General features: G+C 38.7%; 1 protein-coding gene across 3 annotated transcripts; it reads left to right on the forward strand.

Moving 5' to 3' along the window:
* Positions 1 to 4,489: 4,489 nt before the first annotated feature.
* LOC106089991 (uncharacterized) lies at positions 4,490 to 5,737 on the forward strand. Of its 3 annotated transcripts, none has more exons than XM_013256029.2 (3): positions 4,490 to 4,992; positions 5,048 to 5,497; positions 5,555 to 5,737. In XM_013256029.2, the coding sequence occupies exons 1-3, from the start codon at positions 4,497 to 4,499 to the stop codon at positions 5,656 to 5,658; spliced, it is 1,050 nt and encodes a 349-aa protein (XP_013111483.2). In that variant the 5' UTR covers positions 4,490 to 4,496; the 3' UTR covers positions 5,659 to 5,737. The 3 variants fall into 3 exon arrangements, with proteins under 3 accessions (XP_013111483.2, XP_013111491.2, XP_013111474.2); XM_013256037.2 differs by having other exon boundaries at positions 5,048 to 5,484; XM_013256020.2 differs by having other exon boundaries at positions 5,048 to 5,737.
* The last annotated feature ends 6,653 nt before the right edge of the window (positions 5,738 to 12,390 follow it).

A 12,390-nucleotide genomic window follows, 5' to 3' on the forward strand; every position in this document is an offset into this window, starting at 1 on the left:
GGGCCAAGACTTTAAATCAAGAGATCGGTCTATATGGCAGATATATCCAAATCTGAACCAAATTGAAGACGGCTGTCGAAGGGCCTAACACAACTCACTGTCCCAAATTTAGGCGAAGTCGGACAATAAATGGGCGTTTTATAGGTCCAAAACCTTAAATCAAGAGATCGGTCTATATGGCAGCTATATCCAAATCTGAACCGATCTGTGCCCTATTGCAAAAAGATGTCGAGGGGCTTAACTTTACTACCTATCCCAAATTTTGGCGACATCGGACAATAAATGGGCGTTTTATAGGTCCAAAACCTTAAATCAAGAGATCGGTGTATATGGCAGCTATATCCAAATCTAAACCGATTTGTGCCATATTGCAGAAAGATGTCGGGGGATCTAAATTAACTCACTGTTCCAAATTTTGGCGACATCGGACAGTAAATGCACTTTTTATGGGCTAAAAACCTTAAATCGAGAGACCGGTCTATATGGCAGCTATATTCAAATCTGAACCGATCAAGGCCAAATTGAAAGAGGATGTCGAAGGCCTAATACAACTCTTTGTCCCAAATTTCAGCAATATCGGACAATAAATGTGACTTTTATGGGCCTAAGACCCTAAATCGGCGGATCGGTCTATATGGCAGCTATATCCAAATCTGAACCAATCGGAGACAAATTGAGGAAGGATGTCGAAGGGCCTAATACAAGTCACTGTTCCAAATTTCAGCAATATCGGACAATAAATTTGACTTTTATGAGCCTAAGACCCTAAATCGGCGGATCGGTCTATATGACAGCTATATCCAAATCTGGACCAATCGGAGACAAATTGAGGAAGGATGTCGAAGGGCCTAATATAAGTCACTGTTCCAAATTTCAGTAATATCGGACAATAAATGTGACTTTTATGAGCCTAAGACCCTAAATCGGAGAATCGGTCCATATCGCAGCTATATCCAAATCTGGACCGATTTGAGCCAAATTAAAGAAGGATGTCGAAAAGCCTAACACAACTCCCTGTCCCAAATTTCAGCAAAATCGGATAATAAATGTGGCTTTTAATGGGTCTAAGACCCTAAATCGGGGGATCGGTTTATATGGCGGCTATATCAAGATATAGTCTGATATAGCCCATCTTCGAACTTAACCTGCTTATGGACAAAAAAAAAATGTATAAAGTTTCAGTTCAATATCTCTATTTTTAAAGACTGTAGCGTGATTTCAACAGACAGACCGACGGACATGTCTAGATCGTCTTAGATTTTTACGCTGATCAAGATTATCTGTACTTTATAGGGTCGAATATTTCGATGTGTTGCAAACGGAATGACAAAATGAATATACCCCCATCCTTCGGTGGTGGATATAAAAAAAGCCGTTGACTAGATAACATTGCTAAAGAACTTGGTAGCACACAAATCGAATTCTTTAATTTCTTATCAACCGCCTAGAGTTGACTTTGTATGAAGGCGATTCACAATGTGTGCTCATCTCATTTGCCCAATGATGCACTGCAGCAATTAAGTCTTTGCATGCAATTGCCCCTGTTCCTTAACGGAATGTTCATCGGGCATAATTTGCAATGCAATTACAAACAAAACTTTGCCGAAATCCTTCATTCAAATTAAAATGACTTTTTTTTTGCCATTTCATCGTTCTGTCATTCGTTTTAATTTCAGTTAAACGAAGAAAGATGCAAAATGTCGATCAATGGATACCAAGCCGGCATGGCATGAAGCCCAAGTCTGCATTCAAATTGAAGGCATAAATAATCTTAAAAATTTGCAAGCAAGGAAGACGGACGGACTGCCAGAATGAAGCTACAAATCCAACATTTTTCCCAATATGCCATTTTTCTTTGTTTTGTACTTTTCATTTGTCATTTAGCAAAAGAATGCTGAAATGACAGAGAAATAAAAGTGCATTGTCACAATGTATGTTGGCTGGCACATAAAAATATGCTCAAATTATTGCAGAAAAGGAATGAAAGCAAACAACTGAAGGCCCGCACACACTAACGCTGGCGTATGACTGGTGTCTTAAAAATTCTCTTTTTGAAAGTTTTGTTTTGACGTTGTACATTGACACCACACATCATATATACCGGCAAGCAGGCTTACATTTGCATAAAGTCCCTCTTAATTTGCGCCATACTCCATCATGTCTGCACGTCGCATGTCATTAAAAATTGGTTTATGATCTGATCCAAACTGAATGGGCTTAAAAAATATTTGGTAAGTTGCAGTATTTTGTTTTTACATGGTGCTATAAACGAATTACCACATTTCAAAGACTGTTTACCCTATTTGTTTGTATTCCGAAAATTAGGTTAAATCAGTCCCATTGCCATTGCTTTTGAGGGGAGTTTACAGGATGAGGCGTCCCCCAAACACTTGGCCCCAAATTTGGTTATCAAATTCGCTTACTAATCTCAAATACCTTTCATTGGAGCCACATAGTGGCATGATCGAAAAATTTTTACCCTTTGGGGGGTGTTTTGGGGAAGGGGTGATGCCTTAAATACATGGTCTTACTTTTGGATATCAAATTCGTATTCTACTCCCAAATACCTTTATTTGAGCCCCACATTGCGATGGTCAGTAAAAAATTGCTGTTTGTGGGGAATTTTGGGAAAGGGGTAGACCCCCCGAAAATTGGTGCCGAAAGTGGGTGTAAGTTTTTGCTCTACCCCCCAATACCTTTCATTTAAGCTCCATATAGACATGCTCGGTAAATATGGCCGATTTAGGGGAGCTGAAAATATATCAACAACATGCTCTATTCTCATATATTTGAACCCCATATTGCCATTGGCCTCAAAATTGGATTTCAAATTCGTTTTCTAATCCCAAATACCATTCACTTTTTGAAAAATCCAGCTAATATGTCCGGTTTGGGGTATGGGCCCTAAAAACTATAAATATCGAGCTCCACAGTCTTGAAGACCCAAATTGTAGTGGTGAGCAAATACGTCGTACTTGGGGGCTGTTATGGTGGTGGGACGTCCCCTAGACAGTTGGTTCAGAAGGTTGATGTCAGATTCATGGTCTACTCCCAAAAATATCCCTGATTTGAGCTCTATTTTTCCATAGTCGGCAAACATGACCGACTTGAGGGGAGTTTTGGGGGATGGGGCGGCCACTCAGTGAGTTGGCCTTGAAAATATATAACGGATTCGTGTTCTACTCTAAAAACCCTCTTATTTGAGCCTCATATTGCAATAGTCAGCAAATACATCATATTTGGGTGGTGTTGTGGGGATGGGGTGGCCCCATAGACACTTTTCCCAAATATTGATATCAGATTCGTGCTTTACTCCCAAAGACCTACCATTTGAGTTCCATATTGCTATGGTCGTAAATTTGTCCCCTTGGGGGATGTTTTTGTGGAGAGGCGGCCCCCAAACACTTGGCCCCATATTGCCATGGTGAGTAAATAAGTCCTGTTTCGGGGGTGTTTTTGGGAAGGGGTGGACCCCCAGAAACGTGGTCTCACATTTGGGTAATAGATTCGTATTCTACTCGCAAATACCTTTCATTTGAGTCCCATATTGCCATGGACGGTAATTATGTCCGATTTAGGGGAGCCCCGGGGGTTGGGTGGTGTTGTGGGGGTGGGTGGCCCCATAGACACTTTTCCCGAACATTGATATCAGATTTGTGCTTTACTCCCAAAGACCTTTCATTTGAGCCCCATGTGGCTATGGTCGTAAATATGTCCCCTTTGGGGAAGGTTTTTGGTCAGTAATAAGTCCTGTTTGGGGTAGGGCTGGACCGCCAGAAACGTGGTCCCACATTTGGATATCAGATTCGTATTCTACTCGCAAATGGCTTTCATTTGAGTCCCATATTGCCATGTTCGGTAATTATGGCCGATTTAGGGGTGTTTTGTGAGTAAGGGTGGGCCCCCTAACACTTGGTCCGACAATTGGATATCAGATAAGTTTTCTTATCCTAAATACCTTTCATTTGAGACCCATATTGTCGTGATCGGTCTAAATATATGTTTGGTATGTTTTAGGGAGGGGCGGCCCCCCTAGGTACCCCATCCGAAATTTGGATACCAAATTTTTGTTGGTAGGTTACGATGTGAGAGCACACAAAATTTCGCTTAAATTGCACCATCTTCGAGATCTGGCGGGGGGTAAGGGTAAGGGGGAGGGTCCGCTCCCCCTTCAGATATTAAAAAATGTTGTACTCTATTTTCACCACGGGATCATTATGCACCATCTGTGAGAATTTTAAGAAAATCGGTTCAGCAGTTTCTGAGTCTATAAGGAACACACAAACAAACAAACAAACAAACCTACAAACAAACACAAATTGATTTTTATATAAAAGATGGGGTCTTTGACGAATATTCGTAATATAAAAACATTGTAGACAATTTGGTGACAATATCAAACACATAGTAGACAAAAGTTTTGACTTGGGGACACTTAAACCAAGACATGATACAGGGTAAAAAAAACACACACACACACACTCATACACATACTTATGTTTAGACATTCCCTTGCTTCAATTTATTTATACAGAACTCAATTTTATTCAAAATTTAATATGGAACAACTTACAGCCAACAACTTAGTTGTGGGCGAAGGGACGCATCCTGAGAATACCCACCCGTCCATATATGTGGTCGATTTGCACGGAGAAGTATATATTCAGCTAGAAGGAAGTCATACCACCTCGTCAGTGACCGACAATGACAGTTCCAAACCGTATGTCAAATTCGAAGAAGGGCTGAATGCATTTCAAAATGACCCACAAAGCGAAGTTGCTAAAATTAGCTGCCCCCCAAAGGAGGAAGAGGATGGTGAGACCCAGAAAGGTACAAATCCACAAGGTGCGGAATGGGAGAAAACAGATGAATTCCAACGGAAGCATCAAATGTTAACTGAACGGTTTGCACAATTAACGGAAACCTTTGATGCTATCACCAAAAACCTTGAGGCTTTGGCTGGAATTTCCGAGGCAAGCAAATCCTTTAGAGGTGTGCAATTTTTTCCTTAATTTTGATTAAAAGCTCAAGTTTAAGTTTTATTTAGATATGGATAGAAGAATAAGTGAGCCAGAGGGAGATTCTCTCGACGCACAATGTTCGGTGTCAGCGACACTTAGTAGTTTGGAAGTAAATGCATCTCTTGGTCTTCAGGAAAATCTTAGCATTGGTCCGACATCACTTATAGCTCTTTCAGAACCCTCGAGCAAATCATTAATGTTGAACTCCTTGGCTAATTATGCTAGTGCTGAAAATGCCTTACAGTGCCATACATCACCCGAGGGCCATCCTTTAAATGAATTATCCAGCAACTCTAAGACGCCCCGCATAATCACCGAAGAACCTCAGAGACTAGAATTTCATACCATACACATTGATACCAGTTACTCGCCCTCCTTGAGCATGGTGCAGCGGCCACCCCTCTGCCAACGCTTGTGGGATGGCATAACGTACTTCTGTGGTGCCTTGTGCCTGTGCCTCCAGGTTAATAGGAATTGTATTTTTTGTTTGGCTTTCTTTGCGGCATTCGTTGTGAGCGCTTCTTTTTTGACAGCTTTCTTTTATCATGCACTCAGCATAAGTCCCTTGTTGATGCAACCACCGCCACCTATGCGTCTATCGGAGGACAAGGGATATCTTTGGAAGTCTTTGGAATGAAGAAGACAGTCACGAGATCATAATCATAGTGTGTTTCAATTAAATTTTCAATGAAATGTGTCAATGCCGTAAAAATGAATTCTCTGGATTTGTTTCTTTTATTATATGGATATAAAATTTGCACCTTGTGGTTGCTAATGAAGACTTGTTGTAAGATCAGGTAAAATGACAGATACTTCAGATTATGTCTCAAAAGTCATGCCTTGCATGACATGGATATTGCAAGACATAACGAAGCTTCAAATGGAAAAAGGCACATTTGGGTGCTCTGAATGCTTTGAAGTTAATTTCGAAGATAAGTACATATGCGAGCTTGCCCATGGATGTCGGTCGGAATTCACTAATCCTAGATGTGGTTATAAAAGCAGAGCTAAACAATAGGTCAAATCAGAATCGCATAGATAGAATATAGAATCAAAATAAAAACAAGTAAGAGCGTGCTAAGTTCGGCCGGGCCGAATCTTATATACCCTCCACCATGAATCGCATTTGTCAAGTTCTATGCACGGTATCTCTTTTTAGGCAAACAAAGAATATGGAATAAGAACTGTTATGCTATTGGAGCTATATTAAGTTATAGTCCGATTCGGACCATAAATGAATGCTGAAGTCTTTGTGTAATATTTCAGTTCATTCGGATAAGAATTGCACCTTGTAGGGGCCCAAGAAGCAAAATCGGGAGATAGGTTTATATGGGAGCTGTATCAAGCTATTGATCGATTCAGACCATATTAGACACGTATGTTGAAGGTCATGAGAGAAGCCGTTGTACAAAATTTCAGCCAAATCGGATGAGAATTGCGCCCTCTAAAGGTATACCAGGTTCTATACCGATTTACTCCATATTTAATTTTCAGCCAAATCGGATGATAATTGGGCGCTCTATTGGCTCAAGAAATCAAGTGCTATAAAAACACTACGTGCAACATTTCAATAAAATCGGACGAAAATTACGCCCTCCAGAGGCTCAAGAAGTCAAAATCCAAGATCGATTTATATGGCAGCCATATCAAACCATGGACCGATATGGCCCATACTTAGCGTAGTTGTTGAAAGTGATATCAAAACACTACGTGCAAAATTTCAATAAAATCGGATAAGAATTGCGCCCTCTAGAGACTGAAGAAGTCAAGACCCAATATCGGTTTATTTGGCAGCTATATCAAAACATGGACCGATTTGGCCCATTTACAGTACCAACCGACCTACACTAATAGAAAGTGTTTGTGCAAAATTTCAAGCGGCTAGCTTTACTCCTTCGAATGTTAGTGTGCAGACGGACGGACAGACAGACGGACGGACATGGCTATATCGACTTAAAATGACATGACGATCAAGAATATCTATACTTTATGGGGTCTCAGACGCATATTTCGAGGTGTTACAAACATAATGACGAAATTAGTATACCCCCATCCTATGATGGAGGGTATAAAAAGTAAATTTTAATCTTGATTAAAATACAAATGAGCGTTAGAGAACGCGGGGAGGAAAAAATCTCAATTTCCAATAATCGGAAGTTTTTCATTTAAGACATAGTTAAACAACAAATAAATAATGCTTTAGCGCTTTATGAAGTGCAAAAAAATCTTCCCAACTGCAAAGGTTAAATTTCGTGAAATTCTTTTATACACACTAAAGCCTGTTCAATGAAAATGTTGAATTTTATTTTTACCAAAATAATATTAATTTCTAATTACATGCACAGATGGAGAGCCATGACCGTCTGAAGTCATGTCTCTTCTTTCGTATCCTTCTACCCATATGTGATTAGTATGATTTCTTTGACGTCACATGTGGTCCTTAAATTCAACTATTTGGTTTAGATGTACCCTATCATCACTATCATTCCTTACTGATTACCCTTAAAAATTTTAAGAAAATTCGTAACCCCATTATTTTTGCCATAGGTAGGAGATAAACATTTTAGATAATTACAAACAGTTTTTTATTATGAAATGCTTTAGTTAACTATACGCTTTTTTTAATTTTATACCTACCACCATTAACTCAACTTTGTCGCTTGAAAGCTCACGAATAAGCGAGAGTGGCGCTGTGGAGTTTTAATAAACAGTCGTTCATTTTTAGGCGACCTACTTTGTGCAAATCCGATTATAGATTTCAGATTATTGGAAACAAATTTGAATACATTTTGAAAAGAAGCTTACAGTTTTTGAAAACAATTGTAATTTAATAAAAAAAACATGCTGAATAAAGGCAACAAGCGATTGCTACCTTGCATTTTAACCATTAAAATGGAGAAGTTGCCTCTTACAAAAAAATTTGTGCAGACCAGTGTTATTTATGAAGATGGGTGAATTAATTTGTTGTAGTATTATCAAAGCATAAATGGCATAACTGGTAATGAATAAATGAAAAAGGAGCCTGTGGCACCTGGGAATTGAGGAGTATAGTTGTTTAAGTTCAATTAAAACATTCGGTTTTAGTTTTGTATTTTAGTTTGCTCCGGGTTTATTGACCCTAGCTTCATTGAAGTTCTCGTGAGAATCTTTCTACTCCCTTTGAGTGCAACTTTGTAGTGTAACTTCAGTCTAGAGCCTGATACAGCTCCCATATGAACCGTTATCCCTATTTAACTTAATGAGCCCATAAAGGGTCCAATTTTTATCCGAATTGGGTGACATTTTACACAAAAACTTCTACTATGATCTTCAACTTTCCATTCAATTATGGTCCGAATCGAACGATAACTTTTTGAATTTTATTATCAAAATGCGTGCTCTGTTTAGAAAGTTCATGGCGCGCTTCTTCCATTGAGCGACACAACTCATTTTTGTCTCAATGCTTAGGTAAATAAGCAGAACTTTTGATTATGGCGTCAAGATCAGCCAGAAGCATCGTAAAATCTACCAATGCGTTCAGAAAAAGTCACAATTTGGTGCGGTTTATGTGCTGGTGGCGTCATTGGACCGTACTTCTTCAAAAATGGGGCGAATCGTAAAGTAACTGTGAATAGTGAACGCTATCGTGAGATGATTTCCAACTTTTTCTTGTCATGACATGTGGTTTCAACAAGACTTGGAGCCACATGCCACACAGCACAGGTAACAATGGACTAATTGAGAGGCGAGTTGAGTCAACATTTTATTTCACATTGGGCAAAGGTCAATGGGCCTCAAGATCGAGCGATGTAACGCCTTTAGACAATTTTTTGTGGGGCAATGTTAAAAGTCATGTTTATACAGACAAGTCCGCTTCAATTGACGTATTGAAAGACAACATTGAAGCGTTTATTCGTAAGATATCGGCCAAAAATGTTGGAAAAAGTATGCCAAAATTGGACTAAGCAAATGGACCATTTGAGGCGCAGTCACGGTCAACATATGCATGAAATAATCTTCAAATATTAAATTACATGGATATGGAAATAAAAATTTCATGCATTTTTCTGAATTTCCTATAGCTCTTAAAAATCACCCTCTACGTAGACATCTCTACATATGATTCCAAACTAGATGACCATATGGGCTTTGGGGTGTACTCTAAAGAACTTGGGCTGGTCACTGTAGAGAATATCAAACGGACATCCATGTATATCTGGGAAACATATTTCTGAATTCAAGACCCGCCCTCGACTGAGGAAAATCTCTCAACGAGATGAATGAAGGGTTTAAATTCACCTGTTCTGGGTGCCGGGCCACAGAGATATACCAGCGAATTGTAGAGCAGACAAGACTAAGAACTGCGTTACACATTCCAGGGGAATTGGAATCCGTGGGTATGCCTCTAGCGACAGGTTTGCTAAGTTTTCAGAATCAAGCCCGAAGGGCCAGAAATGACAGATGGTCAAAAACTGGGGGTTTAGGACACTCCACTCAGTCGTTGTGTCGGGTCACTGTCTGATCGGAAAACTTGCTGAGAGACTGAAGGTTGCCAGTAACGACTTTGGCAAAAGCTGCGAGGACGTCAAGGAAGAAGGGACTATGAGACATTTGCTGTGTGTGTGTGTCCTGCACTGGCACTCAGAAGGAGTTCCACTTTAGGTTCTCATGTCTGATTTAGTGGATGTGAACATTCGCAAGTTGTTGGGTTTTTTGAAGCTATCTGAATGGTTCAACGGTGGGAACTAGAAGGCATCTTTCATTTTCTGTTCCTGTGGTATCACAATGAACGAAAACGTCTAAGTGAAAACGTCTGTAAATCTAACCTACCTTCAATACTTGTTGTCCAAGCAATTGTTACATCTAGCTTAGCAACATTGTCGTCCTATAAGGCCACCATAGTTTTCATGCTGAAATGTTTACACAATTTAGCCTCAAAAAAAAAAGCTCCTGTTAACGGCGAAATTTGTTTTTCAAGCTCAAATTTGTTAATTAATTGTTCTTAATAAAAAGAGGGAAATATTCCATTAAAAATGAATTTTAGCTAAAAATAGGGTTGAAATGCTTTCAAAGCCCTCAATAAATCAAAAATTAAGTTCGGTTCAAAGCTCACTAATGGTCCATATTCGCAAGTTTTATGAGTAAATTGATATTTATTCAAGCAATAAAACAATTCAATGCTCTTGACAACGGAAGCGGCGAAATTCTCTAATTTGACTCTGTTTGATGTGGATGGTCCACCAGAACCAGATTGAATAACAAGTTGAATATGTTAAACAATAGAGAAATTAAAATCTATAAAATCAAGTATTTCTGAAACTAACTTCCGAACAGATTGAAGACAATCATCAGAGTATAATTCAATTCAAAAGTGTTTTATTTTTAAATAAAGTGAACTTGCGCTGTTTAACAAAGAGTAATTTTTTATTGTTTAAAGTAATTAAAACTTTATTTCATAATGGTTTTAAATTTCGAGAGAACAGCTTACATACATGGAAGTTTTATTAAACATCATAATGGAACATCGCATGAAAAATATCAGCTAAATCTGGTCATAATTATGTCCTCTAGTGACGGAAGATGAATATGGAAGCTATATCTTAATATGCGAATTTTGCAAAAATTCCCACCATAATTCCATAAAGGAACAGGGGCAAACTTCTCACATATCAATGAGTGCAGACCGATTCAAGTTTTAAGCTTAATGATAAGGGACCTCCTTTTTATAGCCGAGTCCGAACGGCGTGCCGCAATGTGACATCTTCTTAGACAGAAGTTTTTACATGTCTTCTATGCATGGCATAGAACCTCACAAATGTCGACGATATTAGGAGCGGATAACCACCGCTGAAAAATTTGAATTTTTCTCGCCAGTATTCGAACCCAGACGAACATGCTATTCGCTGGGCTACGGTGCTGTCTTAATATAGCCGCCATTAACAACAATATTTCCTTTCATCAATAAGAATTATTTATTTATGCACAATTTGGAACATTTGGTTTTCTTTGTTCAAATACATAGTGGTTTCATCAGAAAATCTTTTGACAGACTTAGGTTCTCATGGCCATCAAAAGGTAGGGACTCATATCAAGCTCTTATAAAGTGTATGTCATTATTAGAGTCCGGATTTTTATGCAAAATCAAGCATTTGCTTTTTATTATTTGCGGTGGTATATTGATTATTGGATGGAAAACTTCAATTCCGCAAGTATATAAATTGCATATGTATTTGGGGAATACAAACTCATTTTCCAAATAATAGATGTCAAAATTTTGATTTTGCTCGAACTCTAGGCATTATTATTATATCCCCATTCTAGGGTGAAGAGTATAACATTTCAAAATTTGCCATTATATGATCTGTTGGCAGTAAAAAAGGAACCTTCAGTCATATTTATTGTCATAACTCATTCATTTATAGTAATGACATCAAATGTTGTAAACCTTTTAATTGTCTGACAATGTTAATCTGCAATATGCTTAATTCGCACATTACATGTATAAAAACATTCAATGGCAACATGTTTAATCAACATGCATATCTTATTTCTCTGTTGAAAGGAGAAAAAGCTTTTTGTTCTTGGCAACATAGCCACTCATTCATATAAGCAACCAACCAACCAAACAACCATTCATTCATTTGGCCATCCAACCACTTTATTTTGTTAACAGCAGCATTCCCAATTACATGCAAACTGCTCAAGTTGCCGAAAGCTTACGCAACACACGATGACGATGGTGAGTGTAACGGAATTCGTAGAGTCAAGCGTAATTACAAAAACAAACACATTACAATTCGCTCTGTTTACAAACAAAATTGAAGAGCATGCTCTCTACATAGGGGGAGAGCAGAAAGTAAGTAAAGAAGACAAAGAAGAAGAAGAAAAAAAGCAAAGCCCACAATGAATAATTTACCGGTTGTTGCTGTGGTGCTTTACATTGCGTACGAGCATTGATGCCGTTTGCACGAAAACGCGCCAAAAACACACACGAAGAATAAAAAAAAAACTTGTAGAGAGCCTACATAAGTTGGAGAGCATAAAAGCCGGCATTAAAGATTCATGAGAAATGTTAGCCAGCCATTGCTGTTAAATATGACGTCAATGAAGTCATGTTGCCGAGGCTAAAGATGTTGCTGGGCAGAGCCCCAAACGATATTCTAATAATGGTTAAACAAGTTTGTAAACAAATTAAGTTGCACGGCTGCATGCATGGTTCGGTCGTATTTATGGTACATATATCGTTCATCGCGAAAACTTGTTTTTTTGTTTTTGAAAATTGAAAAATGCCGAATCACCATAACCGGCAGGCAGGCCGGACCCCCCTCCCCCCATAGGAGATTGTGGAGTGGAAGCTTAGACTCATTACATCATGCGAGAAGTATGCATC

This window comes from Stomoxys calcitrans, chromosome 1 (genome assembly GCF_963082655.1).
Source record: "Stomoxys calcitrans chromosome 1, idStoCalc2.1, whole genome shotgun sequence".
In the NCBI taxonomy this organism is placed as follows: domain Eukaryota; kingdom Metazoa; phylum Arthropoda; class Insecta; order Diptera; family Muscidae; genus Stomoxys; species Stomoxys calcitrans.

Excerpts from the sequence above, each read along its gene's own strand:
- LOC106089991 (XM_013256020.2), top strand. The coding sequence starts at position 4,497 with ATGTTTAGACATTCCCTTGCTTCAATTTATTTATACAGAACTCAATTT. Across the intron at positions 4,993-5,047 it reads GGCAAGCAAATCCTTTAGAG|ATATGGATAGAAGAATAAGT; the intron begins GTGTGCAATTTT and ends AGTTTTATTTAG.